The sequence below is a fragment of the Schistosoma mansoni genome, chromosome 1 (genome assembly GCF_000237925.1).
Source record: "Schistosoma mansoni strain Puerto Rico chromosome 1, complete genome".
NCBI classification, from domain to species: Eukaryota; Metazoa; Platyhelminthes; class Trematoda; order Strigeidida; family Schistosomatidae; genus Schistosoma; species Schistosoma mansoni.
In genome coordinates, this window is record NC_031495.1 from 46,243,187 (window position 1) to 46,257,598 (window position 14,412).

General features: G+C 34.3%; 1 protein-coding gene across 1 annotated transcript; it reads left to right on the plus strand.

The window, feature by feature from the left end:
- Positions 1-248: 248 nt before the first annotated feature.
- Positions 249-10,272, plus strand: Smp_021290 (putative hiv-1 rev binding protein, hrbl; the record flags this gene model as incomplete). Its single annotated transcript, XM_018794608.1, has 6 exons — positions 249-435; positions 470-557; positions 591-703; positions 5,846-6,071; positions 7,614-8,486; positions 10,195-10,272. Exons 1-6 carry the CDS (start codon positions 293-295, stop codon positions 10,270-10,272), a joined length of 1,521 nt encoding a protein of 506 aa, XP_018649003.1. The 5' UTR covers positions 249-292.
- Between the last annotated feature and the right edge of the window lie 4,140 nt (positions 10,273-14,412).

Genomic DNA, 14,412 nt, shown 5'->3' on the forward strand with positions numbered 1-14,412 from the left:
AATATAAAATAATCCTTTTCACCTAGGGATACAATCACTTCCAAAAGATTTACTCGACGAAATAAAGTATCACTACCCTTTTTGTTTCGCGCGTCTAGAAATAGGAACCTAAAGTTAGCATCTTAGTGAATGATATCACAAATCTCACACAGTTCATTTGGCTTACCTAAAAGCAATTAATATAAATCCATTGGCTATTGCATCTATAAATTTGGGCAACTAGGATCGTTTGTATCTATTGTCGTGTTACGCGCCCCTCATGAACTAACGGTTTGGCGGAATCAGTCAGGTGATGCAGGATCCTACGTTGCAGTTTTTGCGTACTTTAGTTACTCATGGAGAAAATAAGTACTGTTTTGATTGTCATCAAAGAGGCCCGACATATGTAAACATCACAATTGGTTCCTTTGTTTGTACAACATGCAGTGGTGCTCTGTAAGCTCGAACCTTATAATATTATTATGTTTAGGAGAAAATATAACCACAGAGTGAAATCTATCTCAATGTCAAATTTTTCTCAATCAGAGATTGACTTCCTTTGCACTCGTGGAAACAAGGTACAGTGGTTTAATACGGCTAATTTCAAGTAGGCATGCCGAAAAATATATTTAGCTCTGAACGAAGATCAAACCATGACAGAGAAAGACTTGAAAGATGGAGCTTTAGATAATTATTTAAGACAGAAGTACCAGCTACAAAAATGGTAAGTGTGTTGTTTTGGTTGTTCTTTTCAAGAAGGAAATATTTGAGCTACGAAAACGATTAAAGTTTGCATGAAAGGCTGAGGTTTTTGTAATGCTTTTGGTGGGAGAGATTCATCACAGCATTGTTGTATCCATTAAAGTAACATGGACAGGAAGGATAAACACCTCTTATAACACTGCCTTATATTCATGGTACTTCTTTCAACATTATCTTTGTTCCCTTACGCCGTTCGATTAATGATTTGCGTTCAATACTCTACCAGTAGTACCATTAATACTTCCATCCTTAGTGGCCGGTCCCATAAAGGTTTGAAGTCAATATGTGCTTGTGTGACTACCACGCTAACTTGAAGTAAAGCCCCATGGATTACCTAGAGTTGGCTGGTTATTGAAGCCGCCACCAATATTTTACATGCCTGAGTTCTGCCCATAAATATCGGCTGGTTTTTCAGTCATAACTTAATGGTGGATAAACATGGACCGATCCAAATTCTTTTCAGGATAAAGATAGGATAGTGACGAGGTGAAAATCGAAGTTTATAGAAATTATAATGGACAACTGGATACTAAAATTATGGTTCAAAGAAATGAGATAGCACCGTAGTTAATATAAAGCAGCATCAGGCTAAACATCTAAATCAGTGATTAACAATTATACTCGGACGTAAACCCATCTTTAACCATCCATCACCTTCTCACTTGGTGTAGTGTACGTCTAACTGTAGATTTACAGCCTACCTGTGTACTAACGAGCAAGCGACAAGATAAGTGGTGGTTTTGCGTATGTGATACTCTTCAGTTGTCTCAGTTTTTGATGATTCAAAAATTTAGGATTAAACCATAGTTTTTGCCAGTCTTTTAGTCATATAGAACGATATATATATATATATATATATATATATATATGATACTTTGTTCTTAATCTCAGTACTGCTCACTGCAATGTCTCATCATGATTGAGCTATACTTCAAGGACATCTGTAATTGGACGGTACTAGTTTATTCCTATTTCGTCCCTTTATAGACTGTTTTATAGCCATGAAACAACATAAAATGGACTTCCCTGTTTTATAATCACAAATCAATACCAGAATTGTGAGGTAATCTTTGGGTCTATTCTATCACATTTTTTGCATACCTAGTTTTGTACGTATAATATGCTTCTCCAATACTCAAGTTGATTAGATACATTCCCTGTTAAATTCCGACAAGTCAAATTGTTACACTAACGTCATATTTATTTTGCAAGAGAATAATACTACACTTAAATTATTAGTGAGTAAAACTGATACTCAAATAGTGCCAGTGTTACCGTTCTGGTTATCATAATTGCATGTCTTTTGCTGATGAGGCAGCTCGATGTCATTCAGCGTGTTAGTTTTCTTGGAAGTATCCATGGAGATTGTACTAGTTTTCCAGGTAAAAAACAAATTTATTTACTCAGCTTTTTTATTCTTAGCTGCCCGAATAACTCAGTGATAACTTTAGTTTGTTGAAAGTTGGCTTAATGGCTAGGGCGTCCGAATTCCGGCCACTAAGTCCTGGGTTCGAACCCCACCCTCTGTTTAAGTTTGGTCAACTGAATAGTACCACTGGTCCCAACACTTTGGGTATCGTTCGTAGACAAGTACTTAGTGAATGGCCATAGTGTTTGGTTCAATGTGGTATGATTCAGCTCTGTAAACGCTCGATTTCCAACTATTCAACCGCAGATTATATTACACCTTCTAATGACCGACTTATGAAACAAAAAAGTACTTTAACCCGGAGTATTTCCGACTCAAAGTCCAGTACGTATATTCAATAAGTGGTAAGATTAATGATCCTGTAAGTATAAGGGGGATTACAATACGGGTCTATAAAAAAAACCATATTCCCTGCTTACGAATAATTTAATTTCAATTCTTACATTATATTTGTTGCCGAAAGACATAAAGCTTGCTTTGAAAACTAAACGATCAGATGGCGAAGGACTATATTATTCCGAAAACGAGTCTAAGGATAAACAAATACTTGTATTATACTTGGGATCCTATCTTCAGAAAAAAAAATTAACTGCTAAATTTTTTCCCACAACTGCATGTCTTTGATCAGTATCAGTTCTGAAAAATAGATACTTTGGTCTAACAAACAGTTGCTGATGTCCATAAATCACGTAAATTTTAACTATCATTTTCATTCATAAATTAATCAGGTCAGATACGTCATTTACCTAACGGAGCTGGTGGGCTTTCCAATAGCATCTGTTCATGAAGTCATTGAGAATCGAACTAAGCCATGTTAATAGATGTAGACTGACTGGCTGGGGTCCGGATAATTATCCTAACCAGTGGTTAGAGACTTTGAGTGACATGGCTCAGAATCGTTTGTGGTGGCACAGGTTCATCCATTCTATATCTTTCTCTAAATTTTCAGCTTCTAAATTCCTCGTGATGTTTTCTGTTCTTACTTTACTAATTTATATTTTCTTAAATCGCATCTTCGATCCCTCATATTTCCTATTATCACTAATACTGTGGGATTTGGCATGACAATAATATCTTGTTGTGCTAGTGGATTATGGCAACTTGAACTGTTGCACTTACATACCAGGTTCTATTTTGCGACTGACTTAACGCTACACTTGACTACAATTTTTCCCACCCACTGATACTAATACATTTCGACAAAACTCCAAAAGCATCCGCAGTCGGATTAAAAAAACATTTGCGTATCTTTCGCATTCAGTAGTCACTTTCTAACTGTATAAACTGTTTTAAGGGTTAGTTTCTCTCCATTTGACTCCAATATATGTTGTCCCGTTAACTGACTATTTTAGTAGGCCAGTTCTCTTATTAGTACTATGAATATCTCAAAATGTTAGAAAGCCAAAACACCAGTTGTTGAGTGTATTGTTAATAATTAATAAAATCCACAAGTAAGCACACTTGGGAATGGGTGTGCAATCAAAAAGTCGGAATATCTATATTTATTTCATGAACCTTAATCAATTGTAAGTTTTTGATTGTCTGTGTTTTCAACTAATGAAAAGATAGATAAAGATTAAGGTTCAGAAATGTGTTTAATCGGATTCACACATACGTTTACATAGTAGGTTAACTGTTTAAATTACAGCAGGTAGGTAATAAAAGATTCAATGAGCTTACTATGCTGTAATGCCTTTCAACAGCTTTCGGTTTCGATCGCTTAAACAAATTTTGCAGATGTGGCTCCCATTCTGTACGTTACTTCCCGACGTTAGGACTGAGTGGCAAAAGCTAAGAAGTGGTCAGTTCCAGCTTTTCAGATCACAGAGCTTGAACTAATAAAGTCATATATCTAATTTAACGTTTAGTGCGATATGTAAATTTTTTTGATTTCACGTTTAAGGCCTTAAAAAAACAAACAAGAGAATCGCTTTTACGAACTTTAGATTGCTAACGTTAACTACGAAAAAGGAAATTGACAGTAATTAGAAGTGAATTATACCAAAAACGTATTGAAAGACACTGCAGCCGAGATTAATTTCAGGTTTTGACGACTTAATTAGTATGCCTTCACATGGCTACATGACACATCGATTTCCCACATAGTGAGTGTTTATTTGTACTTAAAGTGCCTGAAAATAAACTAATTAATTAAAGTGTATCAACTGAAACTAGTCAATAAGTTGTTTGTACTTTAATCGATTTTGCTGACAGCTGAGTCCATGGTAACTTTTTAAAATGCTCTATAAGGTTGTATCTATACTTCAAAGTTCACTGGTAATGAAACTCCACGGGAAAGGTATATGTTACTTCGTATTCAATATGTTTGACTTCTAACAATAAAAAGTCACCACTGTCCAGTGTTGTAATTATTCATAGAAAGAACTTTACTTCTAACCTAGTGGTATTAGTACAGTAGCTTAATAGTTAAAATACGCACTTTCGAGCCACTACAGTTTAAAGAGCTGGTCAGTATTATTAGGCGTAATATGTAGAAACATTTGGAAACTTTTTATCCTCTAATGTATCCTGGTAAGGAAAGCATGATTATTGATTAAACCAGTATGATAACCGCCTATTATAACATTTGATTGTATTCTGATAATTTCAGCTATTGATTATTTCAATATGGTATTCAAGTGTACTCCGACAGTCTCTGCTATATATTCATTTTAGTCCTAATTATTTGAAGGACTAATATTTGAACGAAGAATATTCTTTTCGATAAATTCTCTTCAGGTTCTACAATTATATATTCAAATTAATAATCCGAAAAAATGGCCAGGTCAAAGGCAAAGTACATCGTTTAAAGCATGTAAATTTAGGATTGTCAAATCAAATAGAATAAAATTGTTAATGTTGATATGATTCATATAGAAAGTTAACTTGAATCTGTATAGATGTTAAATGGAAATTTAACATCTCTGATCAGAATAAATATGGGTCAGATAGGGTGAGAGATATGATAGTGCAATTACAATTCGATCGAGTAGAAGACTAAATTGTGTGAAAAATTAGTAAGACATAATAAGGAGGGATCAATGCTAAGTAAATGAATCATGTATAGGGGAGATTAATAATGATATTTAACCTAATTATTTGACAATCATTACAAAATGAATCCGTATATAAAGGGCTGGCATTTTTACCTTCTGGATGGCAGCCCATGCCCCATGAGAGTTAGCAGGTTTAAGTAATTTTTTTCTCTGGTGTATATTCTTTACAGTGCACATTTTGTCTTCTTTACCAGTTGGTACCTGGGTCAAGAGCTTTGAGGACATAGTTTTGAGTAGTAATTGGATTGCGTGCACCAACTACTCTACATATTGTGAATTATTGTGTTGATATTCCCCAATCGCGTAGCAGGAATCGGTCATTCATAGTCTACATAGGACCTTGGACATATTTGCACCGGTTCAAGCTGCCATATCCCATTAGTACAATGTGATAAAACATAGTGTCATTCAGCCTTCTCTGTTATTCGAATTTCCTACGTACTGTTATATTATCACATTTCTCCATTAATCAGTATTTGGTTTGTAAATGTTGTAGTCAAGCTAAGTTGGTTTTATTGTTGATATCTAGGTTTCTGTTACAAGTGTTTATCATTTCTAAACAAATTATTGCCCACAGTGCATCAATAGATCAGTAATTTAATGATCTTTTTCGTTTTAGGTATCGCGAACCAACGTCGCAGATAGAATCTGAAGCTTTGAAAGAAAATCGAGAACTTCTTGAACAATCAGAGAAAAACATGAATCAGAAAGGCCAACGTAATACATGTGGTAATGCAGCTGCTGGACTTATTGTTCTGCCTACTCGTCCAAGTACTAATCTTCCTTCCCAAACCAATCTAACCAGCGGGACAACACAAGCTGGTAATGTCAATGGAGACAGCTTGGTTAGTTTTAATATGTAACCAATTATATCGCGTTATATATTCCTGACTGCCTTCATCATAACGAGCAGGAATATATTTATAGGTGTGAGGTTTAAAGGGTTTTTAATATTTATCTGTGATCAATATGCACCCATGTAACTGGTTAGTAAAGTTACAAACTTAATTATCAATGGTCTTTGTGAGGCCATCTGCAAGATAATCTTAACGTAGCTGGATCTTAGGCAGGATTACCCAGTCTCATCGTTCCTCTTCAACTTTGTCATTGATGACATTCTGGAAACAGCTCTGATAGGACCGGGTCGTGATGATATGGATCTGTTACGTGGAGAAAAACTCACTTTTTAGCTGAGGACATTCGGTCACTTCTCTATGTTGAAGCATCGTTGTCTCTGAAGGATTGTTGACATCCGGTAGGAACACCATGTATCAATACAAAGCAAATATGCAACTCAATAATATATTATATTGTTAGTTAGTGCAGTTAACTCAATTGGCGTTGCAAATTCCATACATACACTAAATTATTGATTAATTTGCACCAACTACTGCGTAGTTCAATATATTCGAATATACCTATTGACTAGATAAGTAAATAATACATGATTCAGCGTACCTTCGATGCAGTTTTTGAATTAGTCATTGATAAGCTAGGAATTTGTGGTTTCTGTATAATAAACTTGATCTACAATTTTATTTTTCTTACGTCGAGGAGTATCAGCCCTTGTTCAGGGGGCAAGTAAACAATTGCGTCCATAGTTATAACAAATAAACAAGAGTGGTCTATTACGGGGAGCAAGTTCAGTTTGAAATGCAATCAAAAAAGATAATAATAAATAAACACATTTTTTTGATATATCCCAATGAGTAGAAAATTGTGTTTCTGACATTTTGTGACTTAATGTAAGCCATTTTCCAGAGTTAATAAATAAATAAATTAATACAAGTTTAAGCAGTACAAAGGAAATAATTGTTTCCTGGATTTCGGCAATCCTTCAAAGACAACGATGAACGAATAAAAAGATCACCGAATGTTCTCAAATAAAGATTGTAAACTCCTTCTCCAAGTAACAGACCCACGTTATCATTAAAACAGTTCCCAGAATCTCATCAATGAAAATGTTGAAAAGTAATGGCGAGATTAAACAACTCTACCTCTAACCTCAGTGCTGAAATATAGCAATTGGGAAAGTTTGTTGTATGTTATTATTTTATATGATGTGTTAGTGTACTGAATCTTGGAGATGTCAGTAAACGCAGATATACCTTGCTACAAAAGGCGATCCGTGTGCCTAGTGCTGTTTGACGAATCGACTGGACCAGCTAACCATGTGATAACACAACCGGACGTATTTTTTAACCATCAATTTTATGCGTTTAGGTTTTGAGTATTCTAGTTTCATGCTTGCAGTCATCTAAAAGTGAAGTATCTCTTTCCAAAGTCAAGAATGGTTTACAATGTTTTTTGTTTATACTACATGTACCATTTTGTTCTTTTGCAGACTGTTTTTCCAATGACTTATGAAACTTTATCATTGATTTTAGATTCCACAACAATCTGTCACGAATCACTTCATCTCTAGTCAAAAACAGGATGCATTTAATAAAACGACCATTGATCCATTCGCTTCTTTTTCAAATCTTGTTACTGCTACCATCACCACAACGACGACAACAACAACAACTACTACTACGCAATCTGATCTCTTCGCAAATTTCTGTCCTAATGTCCTTAATTCTATAAATAATAATTCAACAGTTAAATCATTTCCTTCTAACATAAATTCAACTATATCGAATATTTTCCCAAGTTCATCAATAAATACAATGTCTGGTTTTCCTGGTCCAAGTGGAGGAGATAAGTATGCCGCACTTGCAGAATTGGATGGTTTATTTAAAAATACCGGACTTAAATCAATGGATTCAGAAATAGTGGAAAAAGGTATAAATGATATTACATTACCTAAAACCAATGTGTCTAGTGTATCAGCTAGTCAATGGGTTACCCCATTCTCACCTCATATTTCTCATTCCAATAATCCTGTTGTCGGAACAACACATGGATGGTCTGCGAATACATCTTTCAAGGATAGTTTACAATCACTTAATCCGTTCGCCAATCCAACAGTTGGAGTTCAAAACTCTCCAACTTTTAACAGATTTCCTAATCCATTCACAAGTTATCCTATTATGGCAGTACCTTCAAGTATCAATCAGTTTCATGAAACCTTGAGTCTGTCCAATCCAGAAAGTAAAAACCCATTCCTCTCAAATGCCCAGCAGTCATTTATTGCGAATCCATTTTCTAACTTAGCGAACTCTACATCTGCCCATTATTATTCACAAGTAACTGCTAGTTCTTTCTCACCCCCCACACACCCAGCTAATAATTTTCCTACAAAAATGAATAATCCCGTGGTAAGTGATTCATATTTCAAATATGTCATATATCGTCTAGGTATTTTTGTATTTGACATGTTGAATCCGTTTTTAATCCCATCTGTGTACATTATACTAATACTGTATTCCGTTCAAGCAATTCATACCACTTACCACTTCTGTTCACTGTTTAGGTCACTTGCGTACTGGTCACGTAGATTCAGACTCAAACAGATAGATTAAATGATTCAGGAAAATTTTGCTTAAACAGTATATGGTAATACATTCATAATAACTAGTCGTCAGCCATCAGTTTAAATTCTTAGTTGCTACTGTGATCTAGGCTCGTCTACTAGCACTAATTGGTTGAAAATGGACCAGTTATTGTATTCTAGTTTGACCCTATTCAGAGCGTAGGATATTTAGAACTCTCTACAGTACTAACATTGTGATTAACCTGTAATAAAATATTTACGATTCAGTGTAAAATTAAGAATAGTCTTCTTCAGGTTACATCAAATTAATATTTCCTTTATGATTATCAGCTATATATATATATATATATTTGCTTACGCTTAATACATTTAGCCTAGAAATATCAAGCGATGTAAATTTAGGAAGATAGAGGATACGACGGTGAAATATATTGCTCCTGAAAATGTGTAAGCAGTCAACACTTTCTGACTTACTCTATATCATAAAGAATATTTCTTCTAGAATGATTTTCCAAAAACTCTCGATTATTATTGACGATCTTATAAATCTTTCTACAAGAACATAGTTTCTACATGACATCAAATTCACATCGATCATATATGAATTTTCGTAAGGGATCACTTTCGTATGTATTTATACTTTGTACTTCTCACTTTACTCACAAATATCTCTTGTTCAATAATAGTAAATAACATTCTGTGTGAAAGTTGTATGTAATAATCAAGATATTTCGGTCCTGGTACGGCTGAGAGTGGGGAGGTCCCGCCCTCTCTCTCGAAATGCTCTCACACGGCCACGCGTATACAGCCTCTGCCAGGGAAGTCCTACTCACTGCCTTCTCGTGGCGGGGGTGTTGTTTACGAAGTTGGGGGGACGAAAAGCGAATGTCCGGCGCTTTAACCTGATTGGTGGACACAGAAAGTCGACCTGGGGGAGTTGGAAAACCCTGATTCCAAACCAATAGTGCACATGGGCTCCAGTATCCTGAGGGGACAAATGGCGTATGAACCAATTGTTGGTTACCGGCTACCGCGGGACTGCATCTCCTCACGATGTTCCACTGCTCGGAGTGTGGTCCACTAGGAAAACCACCTGCTTCGGTCTGGGCAGCTGGGTAGTATCATAGCCCTCACACAATTAAAATAAAATGACAATCTTTTTATGCTGTATATATGTCTGGTACCCCCTTGTACTAATATTTATGTGTTCAAATAAAATGAAATGTCAATTAAATTTGTGTTTCTGAAAGTCGTTTCTTGTTTCAAATCAATAGATAATACGAAAAGAAATTTTAAGTATTCTGAGTTGTAAACTCATGCGTTCTGTCATGATTTTTGTTCTTATTTAAATAGAAGATAAACATTTCCCAAATGGGAGAATTGTTTATAAAAAAATTGGTCCTTGTTCATTCTATAGTTTGTTGTGTTGTATAATGAACTTGTTTAACACTTCTATTATCATTAAACATTTACTGTACCTAGAATTCTGACTTTCTGTTGTTTTTGTTTTCTCTCTCTCTTTTGGCATACAGAATGGAATGGTTGGACAACTGGGTCATACTAATGATTCTACTACTCGTTATCAATTGTCCAATTTCAATCCCTTCTGAGTAAATAAAAAGAGAAAATATTACAATGATTCCGTACTTTCTTTACTGAGTAATTTTGATTTCATTGTCGGTGATAGATGCTATTCTCCTCTTCTTTTTTGAAAAACTTAATACCTATTATGGCATTACAGTAGTGTGTGTATTGGGGGGAGAGGAAGCGAAGCGAATTTCAGCGATACAGCATTTTATTTTCCGTTTTTTTCTCTCATTGTATTTTTCCTCTTTAGTAGTAGTAGTAGTAGTTTTCTTTCAAAAATTATCAATTTCACTTATTATTGTTATGTCATTGTCATTAACATCGTCATAGTCATTATCGGTTTCCGTTCATTGTACACGTGTGTTCCTTCTTTCCCCCATATATTTCATTGATAATAATAATAATAAATCTTTGAATAGAATACTTCCAAATCAATTATTTTAATCAATATCAATCAATTCATATTTCACTCTTTCAATATAGTTGTCATATGTAAACGACTTCAACAATGTGTATGTGTGTGTGTGTGTTGAATTTCGTAAAATCTCATTTCCTTTTTAGATCAATCTTATGTGACAATCATTGGGTAACATTCCGAAAGAATTATTACATAATATTATTATTATTGATTTTATCAATGTTGAAAAAAAAAGCCCAATTTATAATTTTTGACTATTTCTATAATTCTCTCTATCTGTCGATCTGTGTATGTATGTATGTATGAATGTTAAAAATGACCTGTCTTCATATTGTTGAACTGATTACCTCTATTTTAACCTACTACATCTATTTACAAATTGACTACTATTGCTTTAACTCCTTTTCAAAATTTACCAAATCCTAGGCGTATATATTTTAATTCTTAACTGAATTGTTATTCTCTTGTTGTTTTTTACTTTATTTTACTGATTCATTTCTGTTTATTTGTTTACTTCTTTTTTTTTTAATGAGGGAGGTATTTTTCTTGAGTTTACTTACTTGTTCATGTTCCCAGTCCTATAAACGTTCAGTTTAGTGTTTTGCTATAACAACTAATCTTTTGTTTGTTAGATAATTCTGATTAACAAAGTCACAAAACTACAAATACGAAATTATGTGAATTTGATCTCTGTTGTAAATGACCAAAAGTGTGCTATACATCTTATTCATCGGTGTGTGTATGTCTGTGTGTGTGTGTTTATAGCTTGTGTAATAAAAGTAAGATGAATATATTTCTTATTCTGTGTGTCACTAATTGGTGTTTCCCAATACAGATCATTACAGTTTATGTTTATGTACGGTATGCTATATATTCTAGTGTGGTGTATTTATCTCATAATGATGATAATGTTAGTGTGTGTGTACGTTTGTTTTTATATTCACTTTGCATGTTTTTTTTTACTTTTATGACTAGTTTTCTAGGTGTCTAATGTATAGGTATACTTTACCTTGTAATCTGATTCTTATCATTATGCTGGTTAATGTAATTCATTCACTTGACTATTGTTAAATTATTCACCTTTGTTTTTCTCTGGTAAAAAAGCGTTGATTTTTTGATATATGCTAATTAGACTTTGTCATTATTGTATTATATATTTAGAGAATGTCAGTGCGTATCCATCTGTCATCGTCATCTTATTCATTCCTCTCTCTCTTTCTCAGATACTACATCACACTACAGATTCCCCGATCATTATTATTATCATTCGTATTGTTAGTAGTATTATCATTAACAACTTATCGATAATAAAATTGAATCGAATAAATTGTGTCCAAGTTTTAGTCTCAATTGAAAACAGAAATAATATATTTTCATTTTTATCTCTAACCGTCTGTATGTATGGATCTGTTTCTGCTCATATTATGCTATGTGTGCGCGTGCCCACCTTTTCACATTCCTTATGGTCGAGTTCCTGTTTCTTTTTTAATATCTTCAATTTACTTTTTATTTTTTTCGATTTCATTTGACTGACTAGTGATAAGAATGACAACAGCTATATGCAGCACATTATTATTATTATTATTGTGTTCTTACACCTCTTATTTTCTTAGTTCCTTATTTATCCGACCATTCCAAGGAGGTGGGACAACTGTGAAGTAATCAATATTGTCTTATGCTTGAAGTGCTAAATGAGGGAATTGTATTGTCATCAGCATATTATGCAGTAGTTACCGTTTAAAGATAACATTCAAACAATATGTTTCGTAATTCATCTGTTAAAGGTAGGAGTATAGTATTCACCCATTTAATTTTCCTTTATTGTTAATCAAAGTGCATTATAGTTCCAGTCAGTCATAGCATAGATATTGGCACGAATATAGATGTAAACGAAATATATATTCATTGAAACACAAAATTTCAAAGATTGTTTCAGCAGAGTTTTCTCTTCGGCAAATTCATTCTTTAAAGCTTCACTCTCGAAAATGTATACTAGCTTTTTTCAGAATGATAATGAATAAAACTGCCTGTTAATAATAATGATAGTTATGGTAATAAGTTCTCTAAACATGATAACAGAGAGGTGAATTAAACAAAAATAATGAAATGTTATTCTTATTTAGAAACTAAAAATGTAGTTATCAAAAGGGGTTTTGTGGAGATTTTAGTAATTTTTATAGAGTTGAGATCATGAGTCATGCTAGACCATCATGGAAAACTTGGAAGCACTGGACGGCCGTTTCATCCTATTGTGGGACTTCTCAGCAGTGCGCATCCACGATCCCGCCTTGCGAGTTTCGAACCCATGATCTACCAGTCTCGCGCCAGAGCACTTAACCGATAGACCACTGAGCCGGCTGGTATCCAACGGTGTTAATGTCTAACTTCAACCAATCCACAAAATTGAGTAACCATTCACCAATGCCATCAGTGAGTTGATATCTCCCAACAGACCTGGTTGAACTCCACTGATTACTGCTTCTCACTAGAACTCCAGATTTTTCCTTGGTGTTCTAGCTTCAATTGACTCATGATCTCAACTCTATAAAAATGTAGTTGTTGAGAACGTGTAAATTCATCAGAAAAATAGATAAAGATAAATAATTGTGAAGAAGGGTTGCTTAACGTGATAAAACAATAGAAATTTTGAAGTAAGCATAATCACAGAAAAGTGTGGAGGCAGAAGTAAATCATTACGGAGTAAAAGGCTAATAGAAAAGGAGATATGAGGGGGGTGACCTTGGGAAACGAGAAATTAAAACCATGGTTAAAAAAAGATTGAATAAATTCCTTTCTTATATGTAGTTCTGATTTCTATAGATGTGCAACAAGTGCGTCGGCAATGGTAAGCGGGGGGGGGGTCTCACTGTCTCCTGCTGTATGAATTTGAATGATTCTCAGTCCTGATTTCACGTGATATGAACATCATATGAAACGTTCTTGTCAAAATAGATATCTTCCATGACTTATTGACAAAATTATAAAATTCAAACCTCTAAAAGTACAAGTAGCTTTAAATCATTTTGAAAGGCGACTAAGCGCCATTCATCTTACAAAGAATAATTTCTCACTCTCAAAAGGACGTCATCAGAATTTTAGTGATTAGTATTATTCAGCGAACTGATGTTCAGGAAAAGTTTAAATGATAAACTCTTTGATCTTACCACGTGTGCGCTTAATTAACAGTCCACATGCTCTTATGAATCTAGTTATGCAAGTAGTTCACTGCTCATTCTATCCAGGAGCATTTTTTTAGCTTGGCCCCAAAAGATCGGAAATGTGTCGGTAAAGGTCTCCATAATCGATTAGCGTTTGAACGCAGTTTGTTCGATCAAGAAAAACACAGCGTTCAAAATCGTCCACTAGGTAGATAAAAATCCATCAAAGACTGAGCTTTCGTCCTCTTTCATTGCCGAAGCATTTGACAGAACTATGTATACTAAAGAGACTTGTCCAACCACTTATTCTACCATGGTCATAATCTCCTGTTTTCCGAAACCATTACCTTCCCTCTAATCTCTTCTACTGACAAATATGTTTCTGTTTAGATTGCTATGCTTCACATCAGGACAGTGGGAAATATGAGATACTATCAAGATAAATAATACTAGTATTAATAACAGTAAAAAGCCGCTATGTTCTGAGAGCGAAGGAATGAATTCATGGAATGTATGTATGGATTAACCTTAGTTAGACTACTATTGAAATCCAAAAAGTTCCAAATGAATCTTTCGTCTTACTATAG